At 40.2% G+C, this 27044-nt stretch overlaps 1 protein-coding gene across 2 annotated transcripts in view; it reads right to left on the bottom strand.

Moving 5' to 3' along the window:
• Window positions 1-27044, bottom strand: part of marchf6 (membrane-associated ring finger (C3HC4) 6) — a 97968-nt gene that overhangs the window by 37447 nt on the left and 33477 nt on the right. The window contains exons 4-12 of one of the 2 annotated variants that reach the window (XM_068056208.1): window positions 18454-18597; window positions 16445-16517; window positions 14734-14902; window positions 13157-13364; window positions 8475-8536; window positions 6744-6776; window positions 6201-6252; window positions 2941-3017; window positions 1675-1755 (exon numbers count right to left, since the gene is read on the bottom strand). In XM_068056208.1, coding sequence (XP_067912309.1) covers window positions 1675-1755; window positions 2941-3017; window positions 6201-6252; window positions 6744-6776; window positions 8475-8536; window positions 13157-13364; window positions 14734-14902; window positions 16445-16517; window positions 18454-18597 — 899 coding nt within the window. The remainder of the gene's footprint in view (window positions 1-1674; window positions 1756-2940; window positions 3018-6200; window positions 6253-6743; window positions 6777-8474; window positions 8537-13156; window positions 13365-14733; window positions 14903-16444; window positions 16518-18453; window positions 18598-27044) is intronic. The other variant, XM_068056217.1, reaches the window with a different exon arrangement.

Genomic DNA, 27044 nt, shown 5'->3' with positions numbered 1-27044 from the left:
CAAGTTCTCCCTGTGACCGCGTGGGTTTTCGCCGGGTGCTCCGGTTTCCTCCCACAGCCAAAGACTTGCAGGTTGATAGGTAAATTGGCCATTATGAAATTGCCCCTAGTGTAGGTAGGTGGTAGGGAATATGGGATTACTGTAGGGTTAGTATAAAATGGGTGGTTGTTGGTCGGCACAGACTCGGTGGGCCGAAGGGCCTGTTTCAATGCTGTATCTCTAAATAAAATAAATAAATAAGAAGTTTGTCAGCAAAGTTAAAGCCCACGGAATAAAAAGGGACAGTAGCAGCCTGGATACGAAGTTGGTTGAGTGACAGAAAACAGGAGTGAACAGCTGTTTTTCGGACTGATGGAAGGTATATAGTGGGGTTCCCCATAGGTCAGTAGGAGGACTGCTGCTTTTCTTAATCCATGTTAATGGCCTATACTTTGGTGTGCAGGGCACATGAGGGACCTTGGGGAGATATGTGCACAAATCACTGAAGGTGGCAAAGCAGGTTGAGAAATAATGCATACGGGATCCTGGGCTCCATAAATGGAGGCCTAGAATGAAAAAGCAAGGAGGTTACGGTGAACCTTCATAAAACCCTGGTTTAGCCTCAACTGAAGGATTGCGACTATTTCTGGGCACAGCACTTTAGGAAGAATGTGACAGCATTAGAGAGAATGAAGAAAAGATTTGCAAGAATATTTCCAGGGATGAGGGACTTCAGTTTTGAGGATAGATTGGAGAAGTTGGGGCCCTCCTCCTTAGAAAAGGAGAGATTTGATAGAGGTGTTCCAAATCATGAGGGAAGTAGACAGAGTAGATAGGGAGAAACTGTTCCCATCGGCGGAAGGATTGAGAACCAAAATATCGATTTAAGGAGAATGACAAAAGTACCAAAGGTGACATGAGGAAAAAGCTCTTTTACTCAATGAGTGGTTAGGATCTGGATTGCACTTCCTGACAGTGTGGTGGAGGTAGATTCAGTCATGGCTTTCAAAAGGGTATTGGATAATTACCTAAAGGAAAAAATTTGCAGGGTTGAGGAAAAGACAGAGGAGTGGAACTAGCATAAGTGGTCTTGCAGAGAGCCGGCACAGACACGACTGGCTGAATGGTTATAGCACAGAAGGAGACCATTCTATAATTTTATGAATTACTGATTACAAAAATGTACTTGCATTTTCTTGGCAGCTCCAGGGACCATGAAGCACAGGTCAGGCACCTGCTCTGCGAGTCACCAACCAATTTTGGCAAGAGGGTCCTTAATCAGGCTTCAGATCCCTACATATTTAAATGAGGGACCTAACCAGTTTTAGACATGCATCTGGAATGCCAGCAAAGCCAGCTTTACTGATATGGTGCTGGCTGTAACCTAGTGCAGATTGGACACAGGACACTGCACCCTGAAATTAGTCCTTTTAAACTCTGTTTTACTCTCTGAAAACATGTAAATGAGGACCAGTTTTAACCCAATAATTCTACTACATTTGTAAACCCTGAGACCATCAACCTGCTTTTATGTGGGGTTCAATCTGTTAGCCCAGTACAGCTGACAATTCACTGCACCATTGGTTGACATGTTATAACATTAGGTAACTCTTGAAATCATTTGGTTGTGAAGACTGCATGGTTACTTGGAGCTCTTATAACAAATTCCTTTTAATACTAGATAAAAAAGGATACGTGACAGATTATTAGAGTCATAGCCAGTAGTACATAGCCCACTATAGTTGTTATCAGGCCTTCAAAGTGTGAGGCTTGAACCTGAAAAAACAATATCAATTGGTACCATGTGCAATATAATAACAAAAAAACAAAGCTGTTTAAACATTAAAAATTATAGGCTCTGTTGTTCGACACACTAATCATCTTTGTATACAGAACACTTTTTTCCTTTAATTTTAAGTCTTTCCAAGAACTGAGATTAAGGCAGTCATTGGTTTCTGCAATGGTGAACATTACCTTTCAGCATCAGAATATCAACTTGCTTTGATCATTTGTAACTTATTGTATTATCACATTAATATTCATATTTTAAATTATACTGCAAATACTTGTATAAACCTAAAGACAAAGCTTAGAAATATGCAATTAAGTAGAAATTCAAAATATATCAGAATGAGATAAACACAACCAGTTATAAAGCAGATTATAAAAGGTTAAACTCTTTTCACTAGTTTGTATACATTGTCTTCAGAAGTACCAGAAACTACTGAGGTACAGTGCTAATGACGACAAAAGGAACTAAGCTTTCAAGGGGAAGTCAGTCCAGGCTTAATCCCTGGTTTGTGCTCAGTTAGTTGATTTAAACTGGGGGCAGCAGCAGGTAATGTATCTGGGTTAGAGAGGAAAGTGAGAAATGAGCAGGTGAGGGAGAGGCTGGGGGGCTCTGACCGGAGTGGGGGGATGGGTGAAGGCAAGAGGTGCCACTCTGATTGCGATCCAATGCTCCTGCTAGATGTTCATATCTATTGGCAGCATTACTTGTGACACCCCAATGGTTGAAAGGCGAAAACAACAGTTCAGACTCATGACAAATAGCAACTTGGACAATGTCCTAGAGGGCAAAAGGTCTAAAAGAAAACTAACTTAAAGTGCACTTTTTAAAAAAACATATTTCTTTCAGGTGCTTTTTACCTTTAAATTAAGCTCCACAAAATAGGAAGTGCATTATGGAAAATACATCACTGTACTCTAATGTGCTACCAAACTTTTCAAAGTATTTTGGCTTCTTGGACAAAGAAAAGTCCCAAATCTACAACATTTTCTTTTAAATGGGAAAGGCCATTCACAGCGGTGTCCTAGATTACTATGGGATACAATATAATAAAACAAGCATATGAACAAGTTTACTCAGTACAAATATGAAAATATTAACACACAATACTGAGACATTACTACAAGCTAATCAGACTAATTTCATATAAAGTCTTCTCAAAGGGCACGCACCGTATCATTGGTACTTACATACTCCTCAAAACCCAAACCAACAACTGAGAAGTGTCCAATATGGTAAGGACAGAATGCTGAAATGTACAACAGCAATGTTATAGAAGAGTGCACTGGTACTCCCATATTTTATTCATTCTTGTTCCATCTAAGTTGTAACTTTAAACTATTACACAATATAGTTTCAGAAATTCAGCTTGTAATAAGTCAATCAGAAAAATAAAATGGAGCAAACAAAAAGGAATAGCACAGTGGGTTAGCAATCTTTCACCTTTTGAGACGAGTACAAATCCAACCCAGATTGAAAAGGATTAAAAGTCTCTCCTCGTTGCTGGTTTGGTGAAATGCGTTTGACCAGTTTTTTGTGGGTGCAGGCCCACAGCACATTGGCCATAATTGAGCTCAATTTAGCAACAAGTTGGCAATCTTACACAAGAATGATAGTGTGGGAAACTGCAGGAGGCACAGGTATATTGTTGGGAGAAAGCAAAGGGCACTTTACTCTGCACTAAACAATGCCATGTCTGACCTAGAGACTTGGATAAGGATACCAAGTAGCAAAAAGTGGCTTGCTCCTTAACCTTGAATAATAATTACAAAAGGCAAAGTCGAACTTTAAAAAAAAACTTCAATTTTAAAAGCTGACTTTCTCCCCAAGAAAGTGCCATTAGTTCAGAAAATTTAAGAGACTCCATTAGTGTCAGGATTATTAAAACTGTACATTTTCAAAAAATACTGGGTTGATGCATCCTTTAAAATTAAAAGTATTCAAAAGCTGTGTCAAATAATTGGAAATTCTAAACAAATTGATTTTCTCTGGCTGCCTCGTTTCACATTCTTGTGCTCACTTTAGTTTTTTTTTAAAAAGCAGCTGCAGTTAGATCTGTAACAATGAAAGGCAGAACAGCAAACAACAAACATGGGCAAAGTGTATAAAATGCCATTCCTAGGAGACTGTGGAAATCATCCAGAAGTGCTCAACTTAAGAACATTTAAAAATACACAAAATAGGCTTCTCCAATGAAGCAAGTTTATCCAGCATTTAGCTGGGGAACATGGACAGGAAAGGCTTAGTGCTCTATTCTCAACCTGTTGCGAGTTAGCTGATTTCAAATCAAAGTATCAGTAGTGGGATAATTGTCCTCCGCACCCTCTCTATAAAGGAGAGGAAAACATCAGCCAGGATTCTTACTCCCAATTGCCATGCAGTAATGGAAATGAATTTGAAAGAGGATGGAATCAGATCTAGATGCAATGCCCCTGCAGTTAGTCAGCCAAAAGACTTGCACATGAATCCCTAGGTAAAAGCATGTTTGGTGCCTGTAGAACTGTACTCCAGCAACAGAGACAATTCCCTCTGGAGAGACAGTGAGGGTCAAAAATTCAGCAAGAAAGTAATGATGTTACTTTAGTGTTTACAACCTATAAGGTGCCAGATTTTCAAAGGGTTGCGGGGTCAGGTCATTTCAGGATCCCAACGCCTCTGGGGCGGTTTCGAATTTTCAATGTGCTGGTGGGGGAGGGAACGACGACCAAGCGTGACACCAACCAACGGCCCATTAAGCTCCTTTAGGAGCTTAAGAAGCCAGGGTGCTCGGGAAGGCAACTTTTAAGTGAGATTTTGGTGATTCCGACCAGTCTGGTGCAGGTCAGTAGGGGTCATAGTGGGAAAAAGCAAGTTTGTTTCCGTGTGTGGTGAGATTAAATTTGAGGAACCAACTAGTGCTGTTCCTTCACTTGGGGTCCATGACCACTTTCAGCCGTGGTTGACAACGTGGTCCTTTCATGAGTTGCCTGCTCTCCTTGAGAAGGCAGCGGCAGCCCCTAACATGGCTGCTGCCTGTCTTTGAGGCTGGCACCAGGCAGGCAGCTCCCGCCTCCTGAAGGCACTTGCCGTCTCTAATTGGGCGCCGACCTCACCTCCTGTCCAATTAAGGCGTAAGAATTCAAAGATCATGTCGTGTGAGCAACATAGCTGAAGCGCGGGGTCAGGTCCCGGAATTTATCATAGTGTCAGATCCCCGATCCCACTTTGAAAATCCGACCCAAGATCTCTTAAAACTTTTGACAGGCTTTAAGCCAAAAAACGTGCAAAGTATGTTTTTTTAAATTTTAGATATACAGCACTGAAATAGGCCCACCGAGTCTGTGCCGACCAACAACCACCCATTCATACTAATCCTACATTAATCCCATATTCCCTACCACATCCCCACCATTCTCCTACCACCTACCTACACTAGGGGCAATTTACAAGGCCTATTTACCTATCCACCTGCAAGTCTTTGGCTGTGGGAGGAAACTGGAGCACTCGGCGGAAACCCATGCGGTCACAGGGAGAACTTGCAAACTCCGCACAGGCAGTACCCAGAACTGAACCTGGGTCGCTGGAGCTGTGAGGCTGCAGTGCTAACCACTGCGCCACTGTGCCGCCCACCCACTATGTGTTCATGGTAATTAACTTAATAACTGCACTTCATCTCCCAGGACTTTTATTCTGCAAACTTTCGAAATCAGGAAGTTAGGTTAAAATGAGCCATCATCTGTTTTTTGGGGACTCTTGGGCAAGTTTGTCAAACAGCCTATTCAATTTTACTGCTGTCATGTCAGCTTTCACAAAGGGGCACACAAGAGTAGACACAGCATTTGCTATACCATTACCCTTTGCAATGTGGACTTTTTGTGCTTTGTTCACTAAATGTGATTAGAATTAAAATATTTTCTCAATATCTGTGGCGTGATGTCAGTGTTGCTGATCATTGCTGTTTACAAACACCTACTAAAACATCACTATCAACATCACCCAGGGTAAGTGCGTCCTTTGAACGTACCCAGTGCCCGAAGTCCAGGATTATGGTTACATATCACAAGAATTTCTTCAGCTTAAAACATAAATCAGGCACTGGAAACTCCTGTGGCACAACTAGTCATGATCTTGTAGAGCTGGGGTGGTCTTCAGTGTACCAAATTAGTTTTTTTTAAAAAAATATATGAAGGAAAACAGATGACATCCCTCCCAGAACTGCATATTTGTACTTCAAAAATCAATGATTCGGTTTCTGAGATGGCAATAGAAAGTACATAAAATGACTTCAATGCATCTATACTTTTTGCCTCAACTACTGATTCGGGGCTATGCTCTGGGATGTTACAAGCCCCAACATTAAATGCTGTGGGTGGATAATGTGCAAGAGGAAACACAACTCTAGTTTCAAGACTTCATAATTTGATGTAAGAATGCTAGATCAAGAGGTACTTACCGAACACAAGAATAAATAGTGTATTTAATGAAACCACCCAGAAGACATGCTCCTGCCAGAAAAATGCAAAGTCATAAGTTAGCATTAAAATTATCACAATTTTACTTACAATAGAGCTTTAGAAGTACTATTTTACATCATATTTATCTTTAACACATTTAAAGAACAAGGTGTGTTACTAACTTAATATTTAAAGGCTTCTAAAGCATATAAATTTTGCTTTTTTTTGGCAAAGTGGGCAGTGTTATATATTGATTTAGCCTGACCAGGCCACCTCCACATAAATTTAACACCATAGAAGTATGAAAATATCCTGCTTTACATCAGCGAACCATATTAGTGGAAAAATTGTATATTTTAAATCAGAGGCCAATAAATTCCTTTAAGCAAAGAAGTGATGCAATTACTTTTAGGCATTACTGCTTGATTTAAAACAGGTTGAGAATGGCAACAAATACTTCAAATTCAATCTGCTCCCCCAGCCTTGGACGTGCACAGATAATTATTTTACTAGAAATACTGGACCAACCTTCTTAAACTTACCAGGAATACAAGTGAACCATCCAATCCAAGCATCTGTGAAACAAAAAGGAATGAGCTTAAACAACACACATTTTAAACAAGATTACTCTTGATTATTGGAAGTCGTTTTTATGCCCCTGTCCCTCCCAATTTCTTTTTGAATTATCCAGTAATTAAAATTAAGCAATTGCCTTAAAGTGGCATAAAAGGGCAATTTGAGTTAATCATTAATTTGTATTTAACTTTGAATTAGCAGTAGATAGTACATAAAACATTATTCAAAATGCTGAGTGGGTTGCAATATTCCATTTTAAAATGCATTGAGAAATCTCATGTCATAGTATCAGAAAGGAAAAATGTATTATAAAAGTGTTGCCATTTACCTGCATACCAGTTATGGCTATAGGTGGCACTGTTGACAATGATAAACTTTGTAATGTTAGCTACTTAAAATAGTGATTAAGTAGTTAACACTTTAAAAAAAAGTTTGCCTACAATTGCAGGCTCTTGATCAAATGCCACCATGGAGCTACTCAACTCTCAGCCACCATTGTGTCGGCCAGCAATTATCAAACTACAGGCAAGTAACAGTAGTCATTAGATATAGTGAGAAATTAAAATTATTCTAAACAATTTACAGCTCTCCCAGACTTCCTCTCACCACAACATGCTTACTATTTTCTTCCCTACTTATCTAAAAATACACTGCACCTCACAGCAACTTACTTGCATTCTCGCTAACTTGGCCCCACACATACACACACACATCGGCTTAGATGTTGTTCATGCTGCACTCCAAGCTAGTTTTACTTTACCCCCAGTTAGACTGTAAACCAGGCCAATCCACTCTACGGAGCAGGAAAACATCTTTCGCCACTGCCCCCCCCTTCAAAGAGCCTCACTATGGGCACTAGACTTCCTGGAATAAGTATCCATTTTGAGATCAATCTAGACTGCCCTCACCACAGTATTGATAACAAACAAGTACATCTATCCATTAATCTTGAACAACAACTGTGAACTCTAGCTGAAAATTTAGGCTAGGAACCATCTTCAAGCCTTGAGCATATTTTATCACCAAGACTTGGTTTGCTAACAAATGAAAAAAAGTGCAATACAGCAGTATGGGCTATTCCAAATACAAAAAGGGTACAGTCATATAATCGGGCACACAAATTTACATGGCATGCAACCTAAAACATACTTGAGAGAGAGATGCATGAATCACCTCTAACAAAATTGACACTGCAAGTATGACCCTGCGCACGTGGATGTAAACAAAGACGAACTGATAAGAATTGGCCTGTTTGAATCAATACTCACAACTAGTTTTTCAAATAAAATTCTCTACCTTGGAGGAGAAATTCCAATTGTTCATAAAGAGTGACTACACTTCTGCAGATCTGGCAAATGTATACTACAGGTCCACCTTCAGATGCCCATCACTATCAGTAGGGACTGGCAACCTTCCCAGGCCTGAAAAACAACCCAGGTGCTTCAATGCAATTCATGATTCAGGAACGATTGGGTTGTCTTTATTAGGTGGTGTGTTCAAGTGAAAGATGCATTTTTAAATGAAAATATATTCTTGCCACCCACCCTTACTGCTGAGGCAACTGCTTACAGTTAATTTTATTGCAATGAACTTGTTTGTTTTGTTTTAAAAAGCATGTACTGAAAGTCAGTTTTAACTTCAACAAAATAAATTTTCACAAAAAAAAAACTTTCAAAGTAGACTGCGAGGCAACATACCCGCTCCCATGTAAGTTCTTCTGCAGCTCTGTCCCATTCCAATGCATTCCAGTTCATGTCATCTTAAAAGAGAAAAATTGTTTTAATCTATTAGTTGAACTCAAAGCCAGCATAATAAATGTAATTTGATCCTTTGGTACTTCACTGTTCAATATTTAAGCCTCCTGTCAACTGTTTTGTCAAGAGGTAGGGGGCAGGAGAAGCTTTTGCAGCTCATCAGAAGTTGACTCAAATGAAACCTAGACTATTACTGGGTGCCTCAGAGTCCATCAACCTTCCAGTCCATATATTTTATGGAAGAATGGAAATAAAGTTGTCAAGGACTTTAAACTAAATAGTGGGGGCATGGGATCAAGTGAGGGAAGATGTGATAGTTTAAAGAGAAGACAAGAGAGTAAGATAGCAATAAGGATAAAGATAATCAGGGTGCGACAGGAAGAGACAGTGCAAACAAATTCAAGAGCGAGTCAACAGATATGACTAAAGGTTGTGAACAGAGTGGGGGGAGGGTTCGGGAGAGGGGAGATTTAGAAATCCAAAGTGAAAGGTCGAAGCATCAGAACAGTATAGCGTTGTGGGTAAAGACAAGCAGAATGGGACAGGAAGGGACAGAGAGAGTTTAACAGAAATTGTACATCAGCAAAGAAGGTCACTGAAGGGAATAGAAGCAAAAAAATGAAATTAAAGGTTCTATATCTGAATGCGCAAAGCATCTGCAATAAGATAGATGAACTAGTGGCACAATTAGAAGTAAATGACTTAGATCTAATCGCCATCAGAGACAATGGTTACATGGTGATCAAGGTTGGGAGATAAATACTCCAAGGTACATGATATTTCGGAAGACAGACAGAATAGCAAAGGAGGAGGGAAGCACTAATGGTAAAGGAGGAGGGAAGCACTAATGGTAAAGGATGACATAAAGACATTAGTGAGGAAGGATTTGGCCTCAGAAGATCATGAAGTAGAATCAGCACGGGTGGAAATAAGGAATAGCAAGAATCCAAAAACACTGGTGGGAGTAGTTTATAGGCCCCCTAACAGTAGTTATACCATTGGACAGAGCATTAAATAAGAAATAATTGGAACTTTTAACAAAGGCAATGTAAATAATTGTGGGGGAATTTAATCTTCATATAGACTGGGACAATGAAATTGGCAAGAGTAGTCTAGATGACGATTTGTAGAATGTTTTCGGGACAGTTTCTTGGAGCGATATGTTGTGGAGCCAACTAGGGATATAGCTAGAATAAATTTTTATTTCAGATTTCCAGCACCTACAGTATTTTGCTTTTATTTTAGGGATAAAGCTATCTTTGAACTAGTATTGTGTATTGAAGCAGGGTTAATAAGCAATGTCAGAGGAAAAGATCCACTAGGAAACAGTGAGCATAATACCATAGAATTCCATGTTAAGTTTGAAAGTGACATGCTCCAATCACAAACAAGAATCTTAGAGCCATAGAGTTTTACAGCACAGAAACAGGCCCTTTGGCCCAACGCACCTGCGACCATCAAGCACCCATCCTATCTAATTCCATTTCCCTGCACTTGGCCCGTAGCCTTGTTTGTTATGGCGTTTCAAGTGCTCATCTAAATACTTCTTGAATTATTGTGAGTGCTCCTGCCTCTACCACCCCTTCAGGCAGTGTGTTCCAGATTCCAACCACCCTCCGGGTGAAAAAATTCCTCAACTCCCCTATAAACCTCCTGCCCATTACCTATGCCCCCTGGTTATTGACCCCTCCCACTAAGGGAAAAAATTTCTTCCTATGTATTCTATCGATGCCCCTCATAATTTTGTATACCTCAAGTAGGTCCCCCCCTCAGCATTCTCCGCTCCAAGGAAAACAACCCTAGCCTATCCAGTCTGTCTTCATAACTGAAATGCTCCAGCCCAGGCAACATCCTGGTGAATCTCCTCTGCACCCTCTCCACTGCAATCACATCCTTCCTATAGCGTGGCGACCAGAACTGTACACAGTACTCCAGCTGTGGTCAACTAGCGTTTTATACAGCTCCATCATAACCTCCCGGCTCTTATACTCTATGCCTCGGCCAATAAAGGCAAGTATCCCGTATGCCTTCCTAACCACCTTATCTACCTGTGCTGCTGCCTTCAGTGATCTATGGACAAGTACACCAAGGTCCCTCTGACCCTCTGTACTTCCTAGGGTCCGACCATCCATTGTATATTCCATTGCCTTGTTAGACCTCCCAAAATGCATCACCTCACACTTCTCAGGATTAAATTCCATTTGCCACTGCTCTGCTCATCTTACCACCCCATCTATATCGTCCTGTAGTCTAAGGCTTTCCTCCTCACTATTTATGACGCCACCAATTTTCATGTTGTCTGCGAACTTACTGATCATACCTCCTATATTCACGTCTAAATCATTAATGTACACTGCAAACAGTAAGGGTCCCAGCACCGATCCCTGCGGTACACCACTGGTCACAGGCTTCCACTAGCAGAAACAACCCTCTACCATCACCCTCTGGCTCCTTCCACGAAGCCAATTTTGAATCCAATTTGCCAAATTACCCTGGATCCCATGGGCTTTTACTTTCTTAACCAATCTCCCATGCGGGACCTTATCAAAAGCCTTACTGAAGTCCATATAGACTACATCAACTGCTTTACCCTCATCTACACCTCTAGTCACCGCCTCGAAAAATGCAATCAAATTTGTTAGACATGATCTCCCCCTGACAAATCCATGCTGACTATCCCTGATTAATCCCTGCCTCTCCAAGTGAAGATTAATCCTGTCCCCCAGAATCTTTTCCAATAATTTCCCTACCACTGATGTTAGACTCACCGGCCTGTAATTATCTGGTTTATCCCTGCTACCCTTCTTGAATAATGGTACCACATTTGCTATCCTCCAATCCTCTGGTACCTCGCCTGTGGCCAGAGGGGATCTGAAAATTTGTGTCAGAGCCCCCGCTATCTCCTCCCTTGCCTCACATAGCAGCCTGGGATACATCTAATTTGGGCCTGGAGATTTATTCACCTTTAAGCCCATTAATACAGCTAATACTTCCTCCTTTTCAATGTTAATTTGATCAAGCATATCACAATCCCCTTCCCTGATCACTACATATCGTCCCTCTCCATAGTGAACACTGATGAAAAGTAATTGTTCAAAACCTCACTTACGTCCTCCAGCTCCATACACAGATTGCTTCTTTGATCCCTAATGGGCCCCACTTTTCCCCTGGTTATCCTCTTGTCCCTAATATACTTATAAAACACCTTGGGATTTTCCTTTATCTTGTCTGCCAGTGATTTTTCATGCCCCCTCTTCGCTCTCCTAATTACTTTTTAAAGTACTCCCCTACACTTTCTATACTCCTCTAGGGCCTCCGCTGTTTTCAGCACTCTGAATCTGCCATCCGCCTCCTTTTTTTACCGTATCCAATCCTCTATATCCCTTGACATCCAGGGTTCCCTTGACCTGTTCGTCCCACACTTCACCTTTACAGGAACATGCTGCACCTGAACCCTCACAATTTCCTTTCTAAATGACTCCCACTAGTCTGATGCAGACTTTCCTGTAAGAAGCTGCTCCCAGTTCACTTTGGCCAGATCCTGTTCTATCATATTGAAATCTGCCTTCCCCCAATTCAGTACTCTTATTTCCGGTCCCTCTATGTTCTTTTCCATAAAAACCTTAAATCTTACAGAATTATGGTCACTATCCTGAAATGCTCCCCCACTGCCACTTCTACTACTTGTCCAGCTTCATTCCCTAGGATTAAGTCCAGTCCCTCCTCTTATGCACTTGAAGAATTCTTTCTAAAGAATCCTTTAAGCTTTTTGCACGAATACTATTCCCTCTAATATAGGGGAAGTTAAAATCCCTACTATTATTACCCTATTATTATTGCACCTCTGAGATTTGCCTACATATCTGCATCTCTACCACTGCCTGACTGTTTGGAGGCCTGTAGTACACTCCCAGCCAAGTAATAGCCCCCTTTTTGTTTTTAAGTTCTACCCATATGGCCTCATTAAAGGAACTTTCTAAGATATCATCCCTCCTTACTGCAGTAATTGTCTCTTTAATCAACAGTGCAATGCCACCTTCTCTTTTACCCCCTCCCCTATCACGTCTAAAGATTCTATAGCCTGGGATATTAAGCTGCCTGTCCTGCCCTTCCCCCAACCATGTCTCAGTAATAGCATCATCATATTCCCATGTGTTAATCAACGGCCTCAATTCATCTGCCTTACTAGTAAGACTCCTTGCATTAAAATAGATACAATCCAGCCTTGCATTATTTGCCTGAGCCTTAACAGGTCTACATTTACTCTGTCCTCCGGACTGACTTAGCTTCACATTTATATTTGATTGTACATCACCCCCTACTGTTTTTCCATTCTGTATCCCATCCCCCTGCCAAATTAGTTTAAACCCCTCCCCCCTAACAGCACTAGCAAACCTCCCAGCCAGGATGCTAGTCCCATTCTGGTTCAGGTGCAACCCATCCATCTTATACATATCCTACCTTCGACAGAAACAGGCCCAGTGATCCAAGAATCTAAAGCCCTCCCCCTCCTGCACCATCTCCCCAACCATGCATTCATCTGCTCTAACCTCCTATACAGAGACTCACTAGCCCGTGGCACCAGACGAAACCCAGAGATTACAATCCTTGAGGTCCCATCATACCTTGAGCACCATTGTTGACATCGGCTCCGTCTTCTACTACAGCATCATCATTCTCATCGTCATCATTCTCGCCCTCGTCTGGCCGAACATTGGCATTCTCAGCTGCTGCAGGGGCAGCCCCGGCAGCTGCTGCTGGGTTTTCTGCTGCCTGGTTGGCTGGTTGAGCAACTTGAGGATTCTCGGCTGCAACATTTGCAGCAGCTTGCGGCTACAGAATTGAAAATGCTGATTACATAGAGTTTAAAAATTGAATATTTGCAGAAATCTTATGATTTGTTGTAGAGATATTTTTGGGGCAGGGGTGTGGAAAGAGGGGTAAATTAATGCTGAAATTCCCAACCTTGTAACTGTGTAAACTTACAGTCTCAAGCACTAGCGAAAGCAGGGTGCTACATTCACTGCAGCAACTTTGTTGCTGAGACATTTCTGATACAGTAGTAAAAAGGAGAGAAAAAAATAACTTGCCTAATTAATACTCCCAGACTAAACTTCTGTGGCTGCATCATAGTCTACAATCTGCCCTTTTTAAAGTAATTCTACCATAACAAGTTTACCAAACAAAACTGTTTCTATATTTGCTGTCCTATGCTGCCAGCTGGCATTACAATGAGCAATGCCACAAAGTAATATAAAAGTTTAGTTCATAATTCATGCATTGCCCAGTGAGCAGTTTGCGAAGGACTGATGGGTTAACATCTGGAGTAAAAGTGTATAAAACTGAAGTGAGCGAGTTTAAAAATAAAGATGTAAAATGAACTGATATAAAAAAAAATTTGGAGAGAAAATTGAGATGACAGTTTTATGTTTTTAAATCCCTAAATAATACATTATGGACAGCTTAAGGATACCAACAATACAATTGTCATGCAGATCCCCACCTGCCAAAAATGAGGCATATTAATTTCGACATACGAACATTGATTTTAAACTGTTGCTGGAGTGAAGAAATCACTTGTTTGAAGATCACCAGACACTGGGCTGGAAGGACATTTGCATACTAAGAGACGATGCTTGTGGAGACAAAGGACCATTCCTGGCTCCATTTAGCCAAATGGATATTGATCACCAGACATTGAAGGTGTAAGGAAACGCATTCCAGGCCCTGCTAAGATGATACAATCCACAGAGCCAAGACTGGTTAAACTAGCCGGTCAAATGCCTAACTGGCTAGTCAAGGTTTTTTTGAACTAGCCACAGGACAGTTTGAATTCAGAAGGCAGTGTACAACTGAAGCTGAAACAAGCAAGGCTGTGTCTCTCTCATTTTCTCCCAAGCCACTGGACCCATGGAAGACAGGTAAACCTCAAGAGAAAAGACTCCTACATTGGAACAAGTTGACTTACTGGCAACCAAAGACTCCACATTGAACTTAAAGGACTATAACTACCAGATATTGCCTCAAACTTTTCCCCTTTACTCCTTCAGACCCCCTCGACCCCTTCTCACCTGGTTGTAACACAAAGCAAGTATATTATGGGGGAGGAAGCAAGTGGAATCTGAATATTCAGTCAAATTGGCATTCTTCTTACTTATTTCCATTCAAGAATGTAACTTGAAATTATTTCTATAGTCCCTACCTCATTCTGTTGTCCAACTCCATTGGGCGGTTGGGCCTGATTTTGTTCTAGCCATTGTGGAGCTCCACCATGTACGATCTGTTCTCGTAACCAGACGAGGCTAATAAATGCGCACAGCGTGCATGTTACCACAAAACAACCTTGCAAAGAGTCTGCCAGAAGATTCTCCCTGGAAAGATATAGAACAAAAGTTTAAACATGCAGAATCAGTTCTACAGCTAGTGATTTGAAATTTTAATGCAAGATGTACTATCCAAAAGGAACTTCTATCGAATAAATTTCTGCACATCATAGGGCTCGCACAAGTGATGAGAAGTTTAATGATTCACAAAAACACCAGTTCCCCCATCTGAACTGAAGGAGTCTTCCCCTCACTAGTGAATTTAGAAATATATAAACCAACTCGTAATGGGCTAGCTTTGAACAAAATCAGTTTCAGAGGCCAGAATGCCTGTCAATTACAGAAGCTCTGAAAAGTATTACAGTTAACTTGAGCAAAACATCAGAACTTGTTTGAAACCATGTGAGACTTGCTGTGTGCAACTTGGACTAATTACTAGGGTTCAGCCACAAACTTAATCCGATCCGTGATTTCACAAGACCAACCTGCCACAGCTGACAGAAGATATATTTTTGCACTTGAATGAGGTGGGGGAGTGTGGTGAAAAAGTATCACAAGATTCAATCATGTGCTAAAGATAACAAATACTAGTAGCTGAATGGCTGCAGCAGCATTTTAAACACAGTTAGCAATACAGGTGGATGAATTTTTCATTCCCTCAGCAGCACAGTGACCAATAGCATGAATGTGGCATAAACATGCTGGGATGTATGGGTCAAAAATTGTTAAGCTAATTGCACCTATTTTGAGGATTAGAAATTCATTAGACTGGACAGAGGAAAAAAGTATACCAGGTTGGGCCGGTGGATCTTAGAGTGAAATATGCGGGATGTTTCTTCCAAAGGCTTTACATCACACCAGCAATTCTGTCAGTGATGTACAGCTAGATTTACAATGTTGAGAAATGCCAAATTTGATCACTGCACCTTACCTGCCAATAGTGAATTTTTACTTGACCAATCAATTCCCAGGCCAGAGAGGGATTACAATATTTCCATAATTGCAAGAGAGCTCCTTGCTGACTGATCCTTCATTTCACAGGTCAGCTTCTCTTTTACAACTGATACACCTCGTCTTAGAAAGGTGCTACCAATGAGGTGACAAAACAAAGGAACCAGCATTTTTTTTGTAAGGACAGGATTAATTCTTTATCCTGTCCTGGCGACATTCATCTCTCAACCAGCACCACGAAGAGAGATTATTCACTGAATTATCTTGTTGCTATGTGGGAGATTGCTGTACATAAATCAGTTGTTGTGCTTCCTCATAATACAGATGACTAAACTCCAAAAGTGCTTCATTGGCTGAGAGGCATTTTGGGGCATCCTGAAGTGAAAGATGCTAAATAAATGCAAGTTTGTTAACTGAAATTTTAATCAGTATTTATGCAGGGAAAATTTTTCCAATTCATAAAAGGTATAAATATGGAACTGAAAAGTAAATATCCTAAAATTCCAACAGTTCATGAATACCAACTAGTAACATTTATAGCTTCACTATATTGAGAAACCAGATATGGTCTCTCTAAACTATCCAATTACTTCAAACTACTACTTTAAAAAAAACAAATGCCAAGGTACATAAACTTACGTGGATAACATATCTAGTGGCAGTGTCAACAGTGAGCTCACAGAGCCAGTAAACAAACATTTGTAGATACGGCCTAAATAGGGAAGAAAATAAAAGTCACTTGAGCTACACGTAATGGTTGTCCTTCTCAACAGAATCTCTTAAAACCACATTGTTTCACACAAAAAACACACTCTGAACATTATACCACTCTCAGCATTTTGCATTTCCATCAAAATGGCCATATGATGATCTTAGTTCATTTTCCTAATCTATACAGGACATTACCGACTGTTACTTAAAAATTCTTCAAAAATTTCAGTATAATGGAGTCAGTCAAATATTTACTGAAGAAACAGAGGCAAAGTAAATAGATTCTGCACCAGCCGCAAGAGAACTAGCTCAAGGCAGGCCAGAATGTTGGGAAAATATCACACACACCCCTGAATGCATTTCCTTTAGATCTTTTTGAGGGAGTACGAGAGTGAGAGAGATCAGAGTTAGAAAGGGGCAACATTAAATACACCTTAATAAAAGCAAAATACTGCGGATGCTGGAAATCTGAAATAAAACACACCATTAACATATTGTTTGCCTTTGCTCCATGACCTTTTGGTCAGCTATGTGGCCTTGTTCAATCTATACCTTCTCCTTTGTTATCTCTTGCCCCATCCCTGCCTCACTTGCTTATAACCTTTGACATTTCTAATATTTGCTAGTTCCGAAGGGTGGGTCACTGACCCGAAACGTTAACTCTGCTTCTCTTTCCACAGATGCTGCCAGACCTGTTGAGTGGTTCCAGCATTTCTTGTTTTTATTTTATATTAAATACACCTTATTCAGGTCAAAGAACAGATGCAGAGAAAATCTGTAATTTTCCAGTTGTAATTAGTTGCTAGCTACGAGCAGTTTCTGTGCTGTGGATCCACTTGATTCAGACAACCAGATGCATTTTGCATAGGACCCTTACACCCAGAAGTGGCCTTCAACCCACTTATATTAGCTGGATTTAAACGAGCAATTCAGAAATGAGTAGACGGCGTGTTAAACCCACTGCATTACTCAACACGGAACATTCCTCCGCATCAGAATGATGTGTTCTCAATCCCTTCCTACACCAATGCAATGATCACTTGTTCTATGATAGGGTCGTGATGGGGAGTAGAGAAAAGCTGAAAAATATTGCTCGCGGTTTACAAATAGGTCATAGAAGAATGAGCACAATTGAGCCAGTCATTGAAGAACAGGCAATGCCCAAGTCCTCTCATATAGATATCCTTACCAAATGGATTACACCAGGGCATGTTGAGGGAAATCATTTTGCAACACCTTAAAGTTTGAATATTTATTAAGTCGTTTAACTTAGTAGAGCAAGTAGAAACTGCTAGTCAACCTCTTGCACAGACGAAAGGGTAGATAAAACTGAATTCATTTTTATTTCTCAACATTTCCTTCAATTATGAAATGTCTCATCAACTACAGGGCTCAAGGCTCAAAGCAAAGATTGAAGAGTTATTAAAAGGGATGGAAAAGCACTTGCAAAAGATCAGTGAACCAGAGCAAAACACACTCAAAAATATATGAGCAGAGAGCCATAAATACACATTGATTTGTTGCGAACACATTCTTACTTATTCAACAGGATTCTAACATAAAAAAGAAATTTGGGGAACTATTAAAAATTTTCGCTAAATTTAATACTCAAATCATCATGGAGTTGGATTAATTAGCTAGTTCTACAAAAGGACCGGCACAAGCACGATGGGTCGAATGGCCTCCTGCGCAGTATCATTCTATGATTTTATTGTGCATCGCTACATATCCTATATTATCTAATTTAACCTTAATCTTAATGAGGAACACTGAAGCTACAAGTCCCAGGCATGAAAATAATTGGAAATCTTAGAAAATGTAGGAAACAAATCAACTAGTCCAAAACTATTCTCATTCCATAGCATTTCCACTTGTAGATCTCAATAATGATTTAGAACTAGCTTATTGAATATTGCAAAATGTAGATTCGTACTTACATGCTGTGAGAGGTACTACTCCCAGCCATGCAAAGGCCACCAACGTATAATGGAACCAGTATCTTATTGCTGTACCAATACTCGTAACCAATCCTGCAAAAATATCCTGAATTGGAAGTCTAGATGGCATATCTGGAGAATAAACTGGAAAAGAAACAAACTTCTCTTAAAAACATAAAATTTGCATGGCTACAAATCATTTTTAAAAGACTATCTTGAATTTCTAATATTCTAGAAAGACATTTTTACACATAATAGTGTATGGTGACAGATTGAAAATCCACTTCTACATATCCAACAAGATTTTTTCAAAAGAATGAGTAATTTTTGTTTTTAAATTGAAAATTTCATGAAGCAGAAGCTGCTGCAACATTGGGTATTTACAAAAGTCCTGGTAATAATGGATGTTCATAAAGCAGGACTATAATATCAGAGAAAAAAAAAGCACACATGGGATTGGAGCAGATAGCACCAACTGAACAGTTAGCCCTTGCACAATGGGCCAAAAGGTCTGTTGTGCCGTAATTTCTATGATTCCATGATCTCCAGAATAATTTTACATGAAACAGAACTGAAATCCAAATGGTAAATGTTATCCTTTCTTTTCTGCACCATCTACACCCAGTCTTGCTTCAATGAGATGAACTAGACCATCTATTAATCTGGCTGAAAGTGACATCCTGGAGGTAATGGGTTAAAACTCTACTGGTTTACTTTAATTTGTGACTTTGGACTGAATTTTGTACTCGCTGCTGACCTTGAAGAAAGCTACCCACATAGACCTAATAAACTCTGTGGCTGTAATTTCACCTTTCCCGATGTTAATTTAAATCTGACATCATGTCAAGGGAATCTCCAAGCATGCAGCAAACGATGATATCAAGCAGGGCAAACAGCCAATCACACTGAAGAATTCTCAGACAGCAAACCAACAAGTAAAATGCACTGATTATCCTTTACATTTTATAAATTGCCCAGAGAGCAAAATAACTATTGGGACATACACATCAGAAGCTGAAATATCAAACATAATTTAAGTATGGAATCTATCACAATGGAAACACTTAATATAAAACAAAAATAAAGTTAGTTTGTCAGGGCCAAAGAGGCTGTTGTGTAAAAGCTGTTAAAAATCCAGTTACACTTCATTAACAAGGTTCATTAACAATGCAAAAGGGCAAGTTCTCGTCAGTTAAGCAATTACTAAATATTGTCATCTGGAGGGACAACGGCACACCCTGTGGAGGATCAGGGAGGGAATCATTGCAGTAACCTCAAATTACGCATTTAACTCAACATGTGCAGATGCGGTAAGTTTCGCAGGGTAATGACAGCGATCACAGACAATTTCACATCACTGCAACGACAAAATCTGCGTCTTTGTCAAACGGCTCTCAACACAGCATAGAAAACAAATTGGAATTTAAACTGGTGCAAGTTTAGTCCATCTTTTTACTAATATTAAACTCCAAGATAAATCTTTACAAAGCAAAGTTACACTTGAGAATATATTGTCTTGCTGTGGAAATCCAATTTACACATGAAATTTGGGTGCAATAAAAAAAAAAGTCCAAATAAAAGTGCCACTCAAATTCAACAAGTTTAAGGCATTTGTTGAAATAAAACCACCTTTTACACATTGTTCTAACAAATCAAAACAACTGTTTAAATGTACATTACCACCATTTTAGAATAGCAATTTAAAATTAAACGAGAATTACAAAGACAGAAGTTCGCCAGTTTCATGAGGTCTCCCACTGACTAGGAGGCAGAGCTCCTCCCTATGTTCAGAAACTAGAATCTCTACCTGGGTTTGTTGATTTGTTTTTGATATGCTTATTCTGTAAAGCAGTAAGCAAATTTTTAAAACCATTAACACTACATAAAATGGAAGTAGTTGATGTACAGCAAAAGCTGCTTCATTTAAAAAGTTTTATCAGCAACTTTGTCACAGAAACCTAGTTTTTCTCTGACCCAAGAAAGGTACAAGGTGTGCTATTAGCAATGATACAAGTATCTGAAAATGCCTAATCCCTCAGCCTACAGACATTCAAAAGTAAGTTTGACTGCCACCTTTTTAATTAAAAAAAAACAGGCTCACCGATGCCATATGGTTAAAATTCCATGTCCCTCATTTCTAACGAATGCAATATTTATTTGTGCTACCCTAATTGCAGACAGAAAGTCTCTAGCTCTGGCTGGTGAGAGCCAAGCTCTATTCTCACATTGACAAATACAACAGAAAGACAAAATAAAAAGCCTAGGCTTGGTAACAATAAGTCAAACATATCTGCTAAAACGCATCTTCACTTGAAAGATGTGATGAGGTCAAAACAGAAGTCCTAAGTTTTTTAAGCTTGGATTTTTATAAAGCAAGAAGCAGTATCTGAACATCACCCATATTTCAAAGCCGTTAAAATTAAAGTAGATCTACTGCATTAATGGATATAACTACAATGAATCCTGAAGTTAACACTTAAGAGGACCACCCAAGCCCTACGAACGAGCTCAGTCAGGCAATGAGGATCAGATGAAGTTCTTTAAAGCCACATACTCATTTCCTGCCTCCACATGGAGGTACAGCACAGTATTTATGTATTGTCCACAAGAAAACTACTTCAGCACTAGCATACTGCGCCATAGATCATTTTTTTTTGGAAAATGAGTTCAGGATTATTTAAGTCAATATGCCTTAAGATTGCATGATATTGTTTATAAATACCCAATAACTCATAGCTCAATTTACTCCACTGCTATGTCCAGACTGGCCAAGAGTGTGTGGGAAAATGGCGCACTGACACGGAACACAAAAGTCCGAGTGTATCAAGCCTGTGTCCTCAGTACCTTGCTCTATGGCAGTGAGGCCTGGACAATGTATGTCAGCCAAGAGCGATGTCTCAATTCATTTCATCTTTGCTGCCTCAGGAGAATACTTGGCATCAGGTGGCAGGACCGCATCTCCAACACAGAAGTCCTTGAGGCGGCCAACATCCCCAGCTTATACACACTACTGAGTCAGCTGCGTTCGAGATGGCTTGGCCATGTGAGCCGCATGGAAGATGGCAGGATCCCCAAAGACACATTGTACAGCGAGCTCGCCACTGGTATCAGACCCACCGGCCGTCCATGTCTCCGCTTTAAAGACGTCTGCAAACGTGACATGAATCCTGTGACATTGATCACAAGTCGTGGGAGTCAGTTGCCAGCGTTCGACAGAGCTGGTGGGCAGCCATAAAGGCGGGGCTAAAGTGTGGCGAGTCGAAGAGACTTAGCAGTTGGCAGGAAAGAAGACAAAAGCGCAAGGGGAGAGCCAACTGTGTAACAGCCCCGACAAACAAATTTTTCTGCAGCACCTGTGGAAGAGCCTGTCACTCTAGAATTAGCCTTTTATAGCCACTCCAGGCGCTGCTCCACACACCACTGACCACCTCCAGGCCTTACCCACTGTCTTTCAAGATAAGGCGGCCAAAGAAGAACTAAAGGACTGATCATAGAACTTTAATCACGAGTAATTCATCCCATTTTACAATTGGAAATGCTCCCTCCGGACTGGACCCAAATTTTGAAAAACAAAATCTGTAATCTAATTGTAGTTAGGTATTTTTCAACAGAGCATATGAACACATTAACATAATTGCATACAGCTAGCATTTACCAAAATCATTGTGGCAAAACTACCCACAGTGCTACTGCGTGAACATTTCCTGTGCGCATCATTATACATTGAGAAAGTGGTTGCGATACTGCACTATGAACCTCATTTTACAAACTAATCGCTCAAGTTGCTTTGTAACATTATCACTTTCATTTTTTGACAAGACAGGGCAAAGTTCACAGTTTAAAAAAAAAGCTGGCAGCTCTCCCATACCATTACTCACTGGTAACCTGGCGCCTGGTGCAGTTATAACATTTAGCTGCTAATTTAGCCCATTAAGGCCAATGCACTAAAAAAACAAATGCAGGGAGTTACAACCATTTCTAAATGCTGAGGTCATTCACAGCAGCATTCAATTTGAAGCCTGAAATTTACTAGTAATTTCAGGGTCAAGTTAAAAATAACCGACCTCTCCAAGACCATATTGCATCTTTAACAGATTCAAGTAACACATCAGTCACACGATGAGCCTATCCTTCAGTCCACGCTTGTGAATGTATTTATAATTCAAAAATCTACACTGCATCTACTTTGTTTCCACATCAACGTAACAGTTGATTATCCCTCCCTCCATACTGCCACACTATTACCTGTTGTCAGCGTAGCATCACTGTTAGATTAAGAGTTTAGATGCACATTCACACAACAAACTTCTAACAGCTGCAAGTATAGGTCTCATATTTAAAGTCAGATTTAAGTTTTCTCAGAATTCCATTCACGCAAGTTACATCGGAAAATTAATTTCTAAACAATTCTCATTAACCAATGACATTTGAGTGCATAAAAAGAATCTAAGTTGAATGATTAAGCATTGTACAGATGGCAACGCACTTTAAATTAGTTCAAACCTGAAATCCATCTAAAGGAAACAAGCATCTTAAAGTTTATTAAATTTTAATAAAAATGGTCTGCCTGTATGCAACAGATCTTACTAGTGTAGACTACCTTGAAAGCGTAAATAATCTGGTATTGCTTTTAATCAACATTGTATAATGTCATCAAATCAGCTGGTTGGCATCATTTTCTTCTACAAGCAAATACATTTGTTGCTTTTTAAGTGGCTTAATACATGACAATTAATAAAATGCATTAAGGTGGGTTTTATCTTAAGAAATGCTGGATAATTTACTGGGAAATATGCTGGCAACGGCCATACAAAGAGACAGAAGCGCACAGCAAGAACAGAGGTTTAAAAAGCGCGCCAAAAGCTCAGAGTCACAGAGAGAGAGGAGCACGGCCGGAGTGGCAGGGAATTCTCTTCCTCAAAAGGCGTGGAAGCAGAGTCTTTGAATATTTTTAAGGCAGAGGTAAATAGATTTTTGATAAGCAAGAGGGTGGATGGTTATCTGGGGTAGGTGGAAATGTGGAGTAATCCGTTCAGCCATGAATTTATTGAATAGCGGAGCAGGCTCGCAGGGCCGAGTGGCCTACTCCTGCTCCTAATTCATATGTTCATATGTAACCAATCCCATTCCTAGATTAGTGCCCATAGAACTGGCACTGCATGAAACAGTCAAGAGTGTCACTATGAACAGAGACTTCAAATGTAATAACCTGAGCTGAATCAGAGAACCACAAGGCCCACTTCATTCTGCACACTGCTGCACTTAAATGATAAAGGTGGTATGTGACACCTTTGAGAGGAGATTTCATAGAAGTATTCAAAATCATGAGGGCTCTGGACAGAGTAGATAGGGAGAAACTGTTCCCATTGGTGGAATGATCGAGAGCCAGGGGACACCAATTTAAGATGAACAGCAAAAGAACTACAGGTGACATGGCGGGGGGAGGGGGAATCTTTTTCACACAGCATGTAGTTAGGATCTGGATTGTACTGCTTGAGAGAATGCTGGAGGCAGAGTCAGTGGCAGCTTTCAAAAGGGAATTGGATAATTACCTAAAGAAAAAAGTTGCCGGGCTATGGAGAAAGGGTAGGGGAGTGGGACTAGCTGACTTTCTCAGAGCTGGCACTGAGATGATGGGCCAAATGGCCTCCTTATACGTTATATAGAAAATGGTTATATCAGGTGGTAAACTGATATCAAGACAACACTGCAGGGGTTCAGAATACACAGGAACACTTAACCCTAGATTATGGCAAAGTAGGATTTTGGAATGCATACATAAAAGGACAATTAATTTAAAGTGTGAGTTCAACTTGGGATACAGCTACAGCCGTCCAACCATAAGTTTGCTTACAAATGTACCACCCCACCCTCGCCTCCCACCCCAGCCCAGAGAAAATGTGAGGAAAAGGTACCACTACTTTAATAGGGAACAAGGTTGTTCGTAAAATCTTGTCAATTAAGTACTTAAAGCTTGTTTTAGAAATTGGCCAGAATTCAAACATATAGAAGCAGATACTGTAGAAAACGTGCATAGGGGCTCAGTTAACTTTTTTATTAAACATTTGAACACAAGCCCTTTGAGCAAATTCTCAACAGATTTTAATTAATGCAAACCACTTTACATTTAAATTTCAGTCAGAGTGCGAGCAGTATAGTTGCTACTATGGTGACCCCATGCCTGGCACAGTAAAGCTACAGACAAGCATGCAACATAATTTAAACAAGGCCAATTCAACTTATAGCGGAAAGTTATTCAGAGGGCTTAGGCTTTACTCCTCACAAAAATTTATGGCTCAAGACAGTAGATAAGAGTTAAACAAAAGCTACAATAACAAAGATCCTGGAGCATTAAACAGAGGACCAGAAATCAATCATGCACAAAAGAAAAAGAAATAGACCAAAACTCTCTCACTTCGCTTAATTGAATCGCAGCAGAATTTATACAGTACACACAATCTTCTTGCCCACCCTAAGAGGTAGATAATTGATTGAAGTAAAAAAAAAGAAACCACTGTTGAAATGTTACACTGACAGTAGACAGAACAAAGCAACGTATGAAAGTAAACCACTTCTGAGTCTGCAACTTCAATGTTTGGGGGGGGGGGGGGGGGAAAAAGAGAGGGAGGCAGAAGTTTAAAATTCTCCCCCAGTGTTTCAATGTCCATACTTATCCTTCAATCTCTTATAGCAAAGTACTTATCCAGTTCCTTACTTGAAACAGAAATACAAAATACCAGAAATATGCAGGAGGTTCACTATAATTTTGCAAGACTTAATTTGGGTGCTGTCCTTTATCAGTTTTGAAGTTGCCTGTATTTGTCATAGAGTCAGAAGAGTTATACTGCACAGAAACAGGGTCTTCGGCCTATCGTGTCTGTGCCAGCCATCAAGCACCTATCTATTCTAATCCCATTTTCCAGCACTTGGCCCGTAGCCTTGTATGCTATGGTGTTTCAAGTGCTAATCTAAATACTTAAATGTTGTGAGGGTTCCTGCCTCTACCACCCCTTCAGTCTTAAATGATGAGCTCCTTATTCTGGGACTGTGACCCCATGTTCTAGCTTCCCCAGCCAGGAGAAACAAATCCTCAGTGACTACCCTATCAAGCCCCTTCAGAATTTTGTATGTTTCTGAGGCCACCTCTCATTCTACTAAACTCCAGAGAGAAGAGATCCAATTTACTCAGCCTCTCATCATAGGATTACCCTCTCATCCCAGGAACTAAATCAACTGAACCTTCGCTGTATTGCCTCCAATGCAAGCATATCCTTCCTTAAATATGGAGACTAAAACTGCTCCCAGTACTCCAGGTGTAGTCTCACCAAAAACCCGTACAATTGAAGCAAGAGTTCCTATTCTTGTACTCCAATCCCCTTGCAACAAAGTCTAACATCACATTTGCCTTCCAAATTGCTTGCTGTACCTGCATGCTAACTTTGTGCTCCTTGTAGGAAGTCCCTTTCAAAATCATTTACAAGTTTCAGGCCTTTTAAAAAATATTCTGCTTTTCTAGCCTATCAAAGTGAATAACCTCACACTTTCCCACATTATACTCCATACGCCACCTTGTTTCCCCACTCACTTAGCCTGTCTATATCTCTTTGCAACCTGTGTCCTCCTCACAGCTCAGATTCCCACCTAGCTTTGTATAATCAGCCAACGTAGATGCATTCCTCTCTATTTAAGTCATTAATATGGATTGTAAAAGCTGAGGCCCCAGCACTGATCCTTGCAGCACTCCACTCGTCACAGCTTGACAACTTGAAAATGTCCCATTTATCCCTACTCTTTGCTTCATGTCTGTTAACCAATCCTATATTCATGCTAATATATTACCCCCAACTCCATGAGCCCTTCCTTATCTTGTGTATTAACCTTCTGTGGGGCATCTTATTAAATGGCTTTTGGAAATCCAAATATATTACATCTATGAGTTCCCCTTTATCTACCCTTCTAGATACATCCTCAAAAAACTCTAATAAATTTGCCAAACACTATCTCCCTTTTGTAAAACCATGTTGACTTTGAGATCATACTATGATTTTCTAAGGGCATCAAGACTTCCTTACTAATAGATTCCAGCATTTTCCTGACAATTGATGTCAGGCTAACTGGCCTGTCATTCCATTTTCTCTCTCCCTCCTTTCTTCAACAGAGAAGTTGCATCGGCTAACTTCCAATCTGCTATGACAATTCTAGAATCTAGGGAATTTTGGAAAATGATAGCTAGTGCATCAACTATCTCTGCAGTTAACTCTTTTAGAACCCTACGATGTAGGCTATCAGGTCCTGGGGATTTGTTGACTTTTAGTCCCTTAAGTTTCTCCAGTAATTTTTCCTCCACTGAGTTCCTCACTCTTATTAGCCCGTTGGTAACCCTCTATTTGTGGTATCTCATTTGTGGCTTCTACTGGTGAAACCAGACATAAAATATTTTTTCAAGTTCTCAGCCATCACCTCATTCCCCATGATAATTTCTCCTGTCTCGGCCTCGAAGGAATCAACATTTACTTTATCTACTCTCCTTTTTATATATTTGCAAAAGCTCTTACAATCCGTTTTTATATTCCTGGCTAGTTTACTCTCAT

Source organism: Heterodontus francisci, chromosome 2 (genome assembly GCF_036365525.1).
Source record: "Heterodontus francisci isolate sHetFra1 chromosome 2, sHetFra1.hap1, whole genome shotgun sequence".
Lineage (NCBI taxonomy): Eukaryota > Metazoa > Chordata > Chondrichthyes > Heterodontiformes > Heterodontidae > Heterodontus > Heterodontus francisci.
Note: the sequence above shows the minus strand (reverse complement) of the source record. Positions and strands in the feature narration are given on the sequence as shown.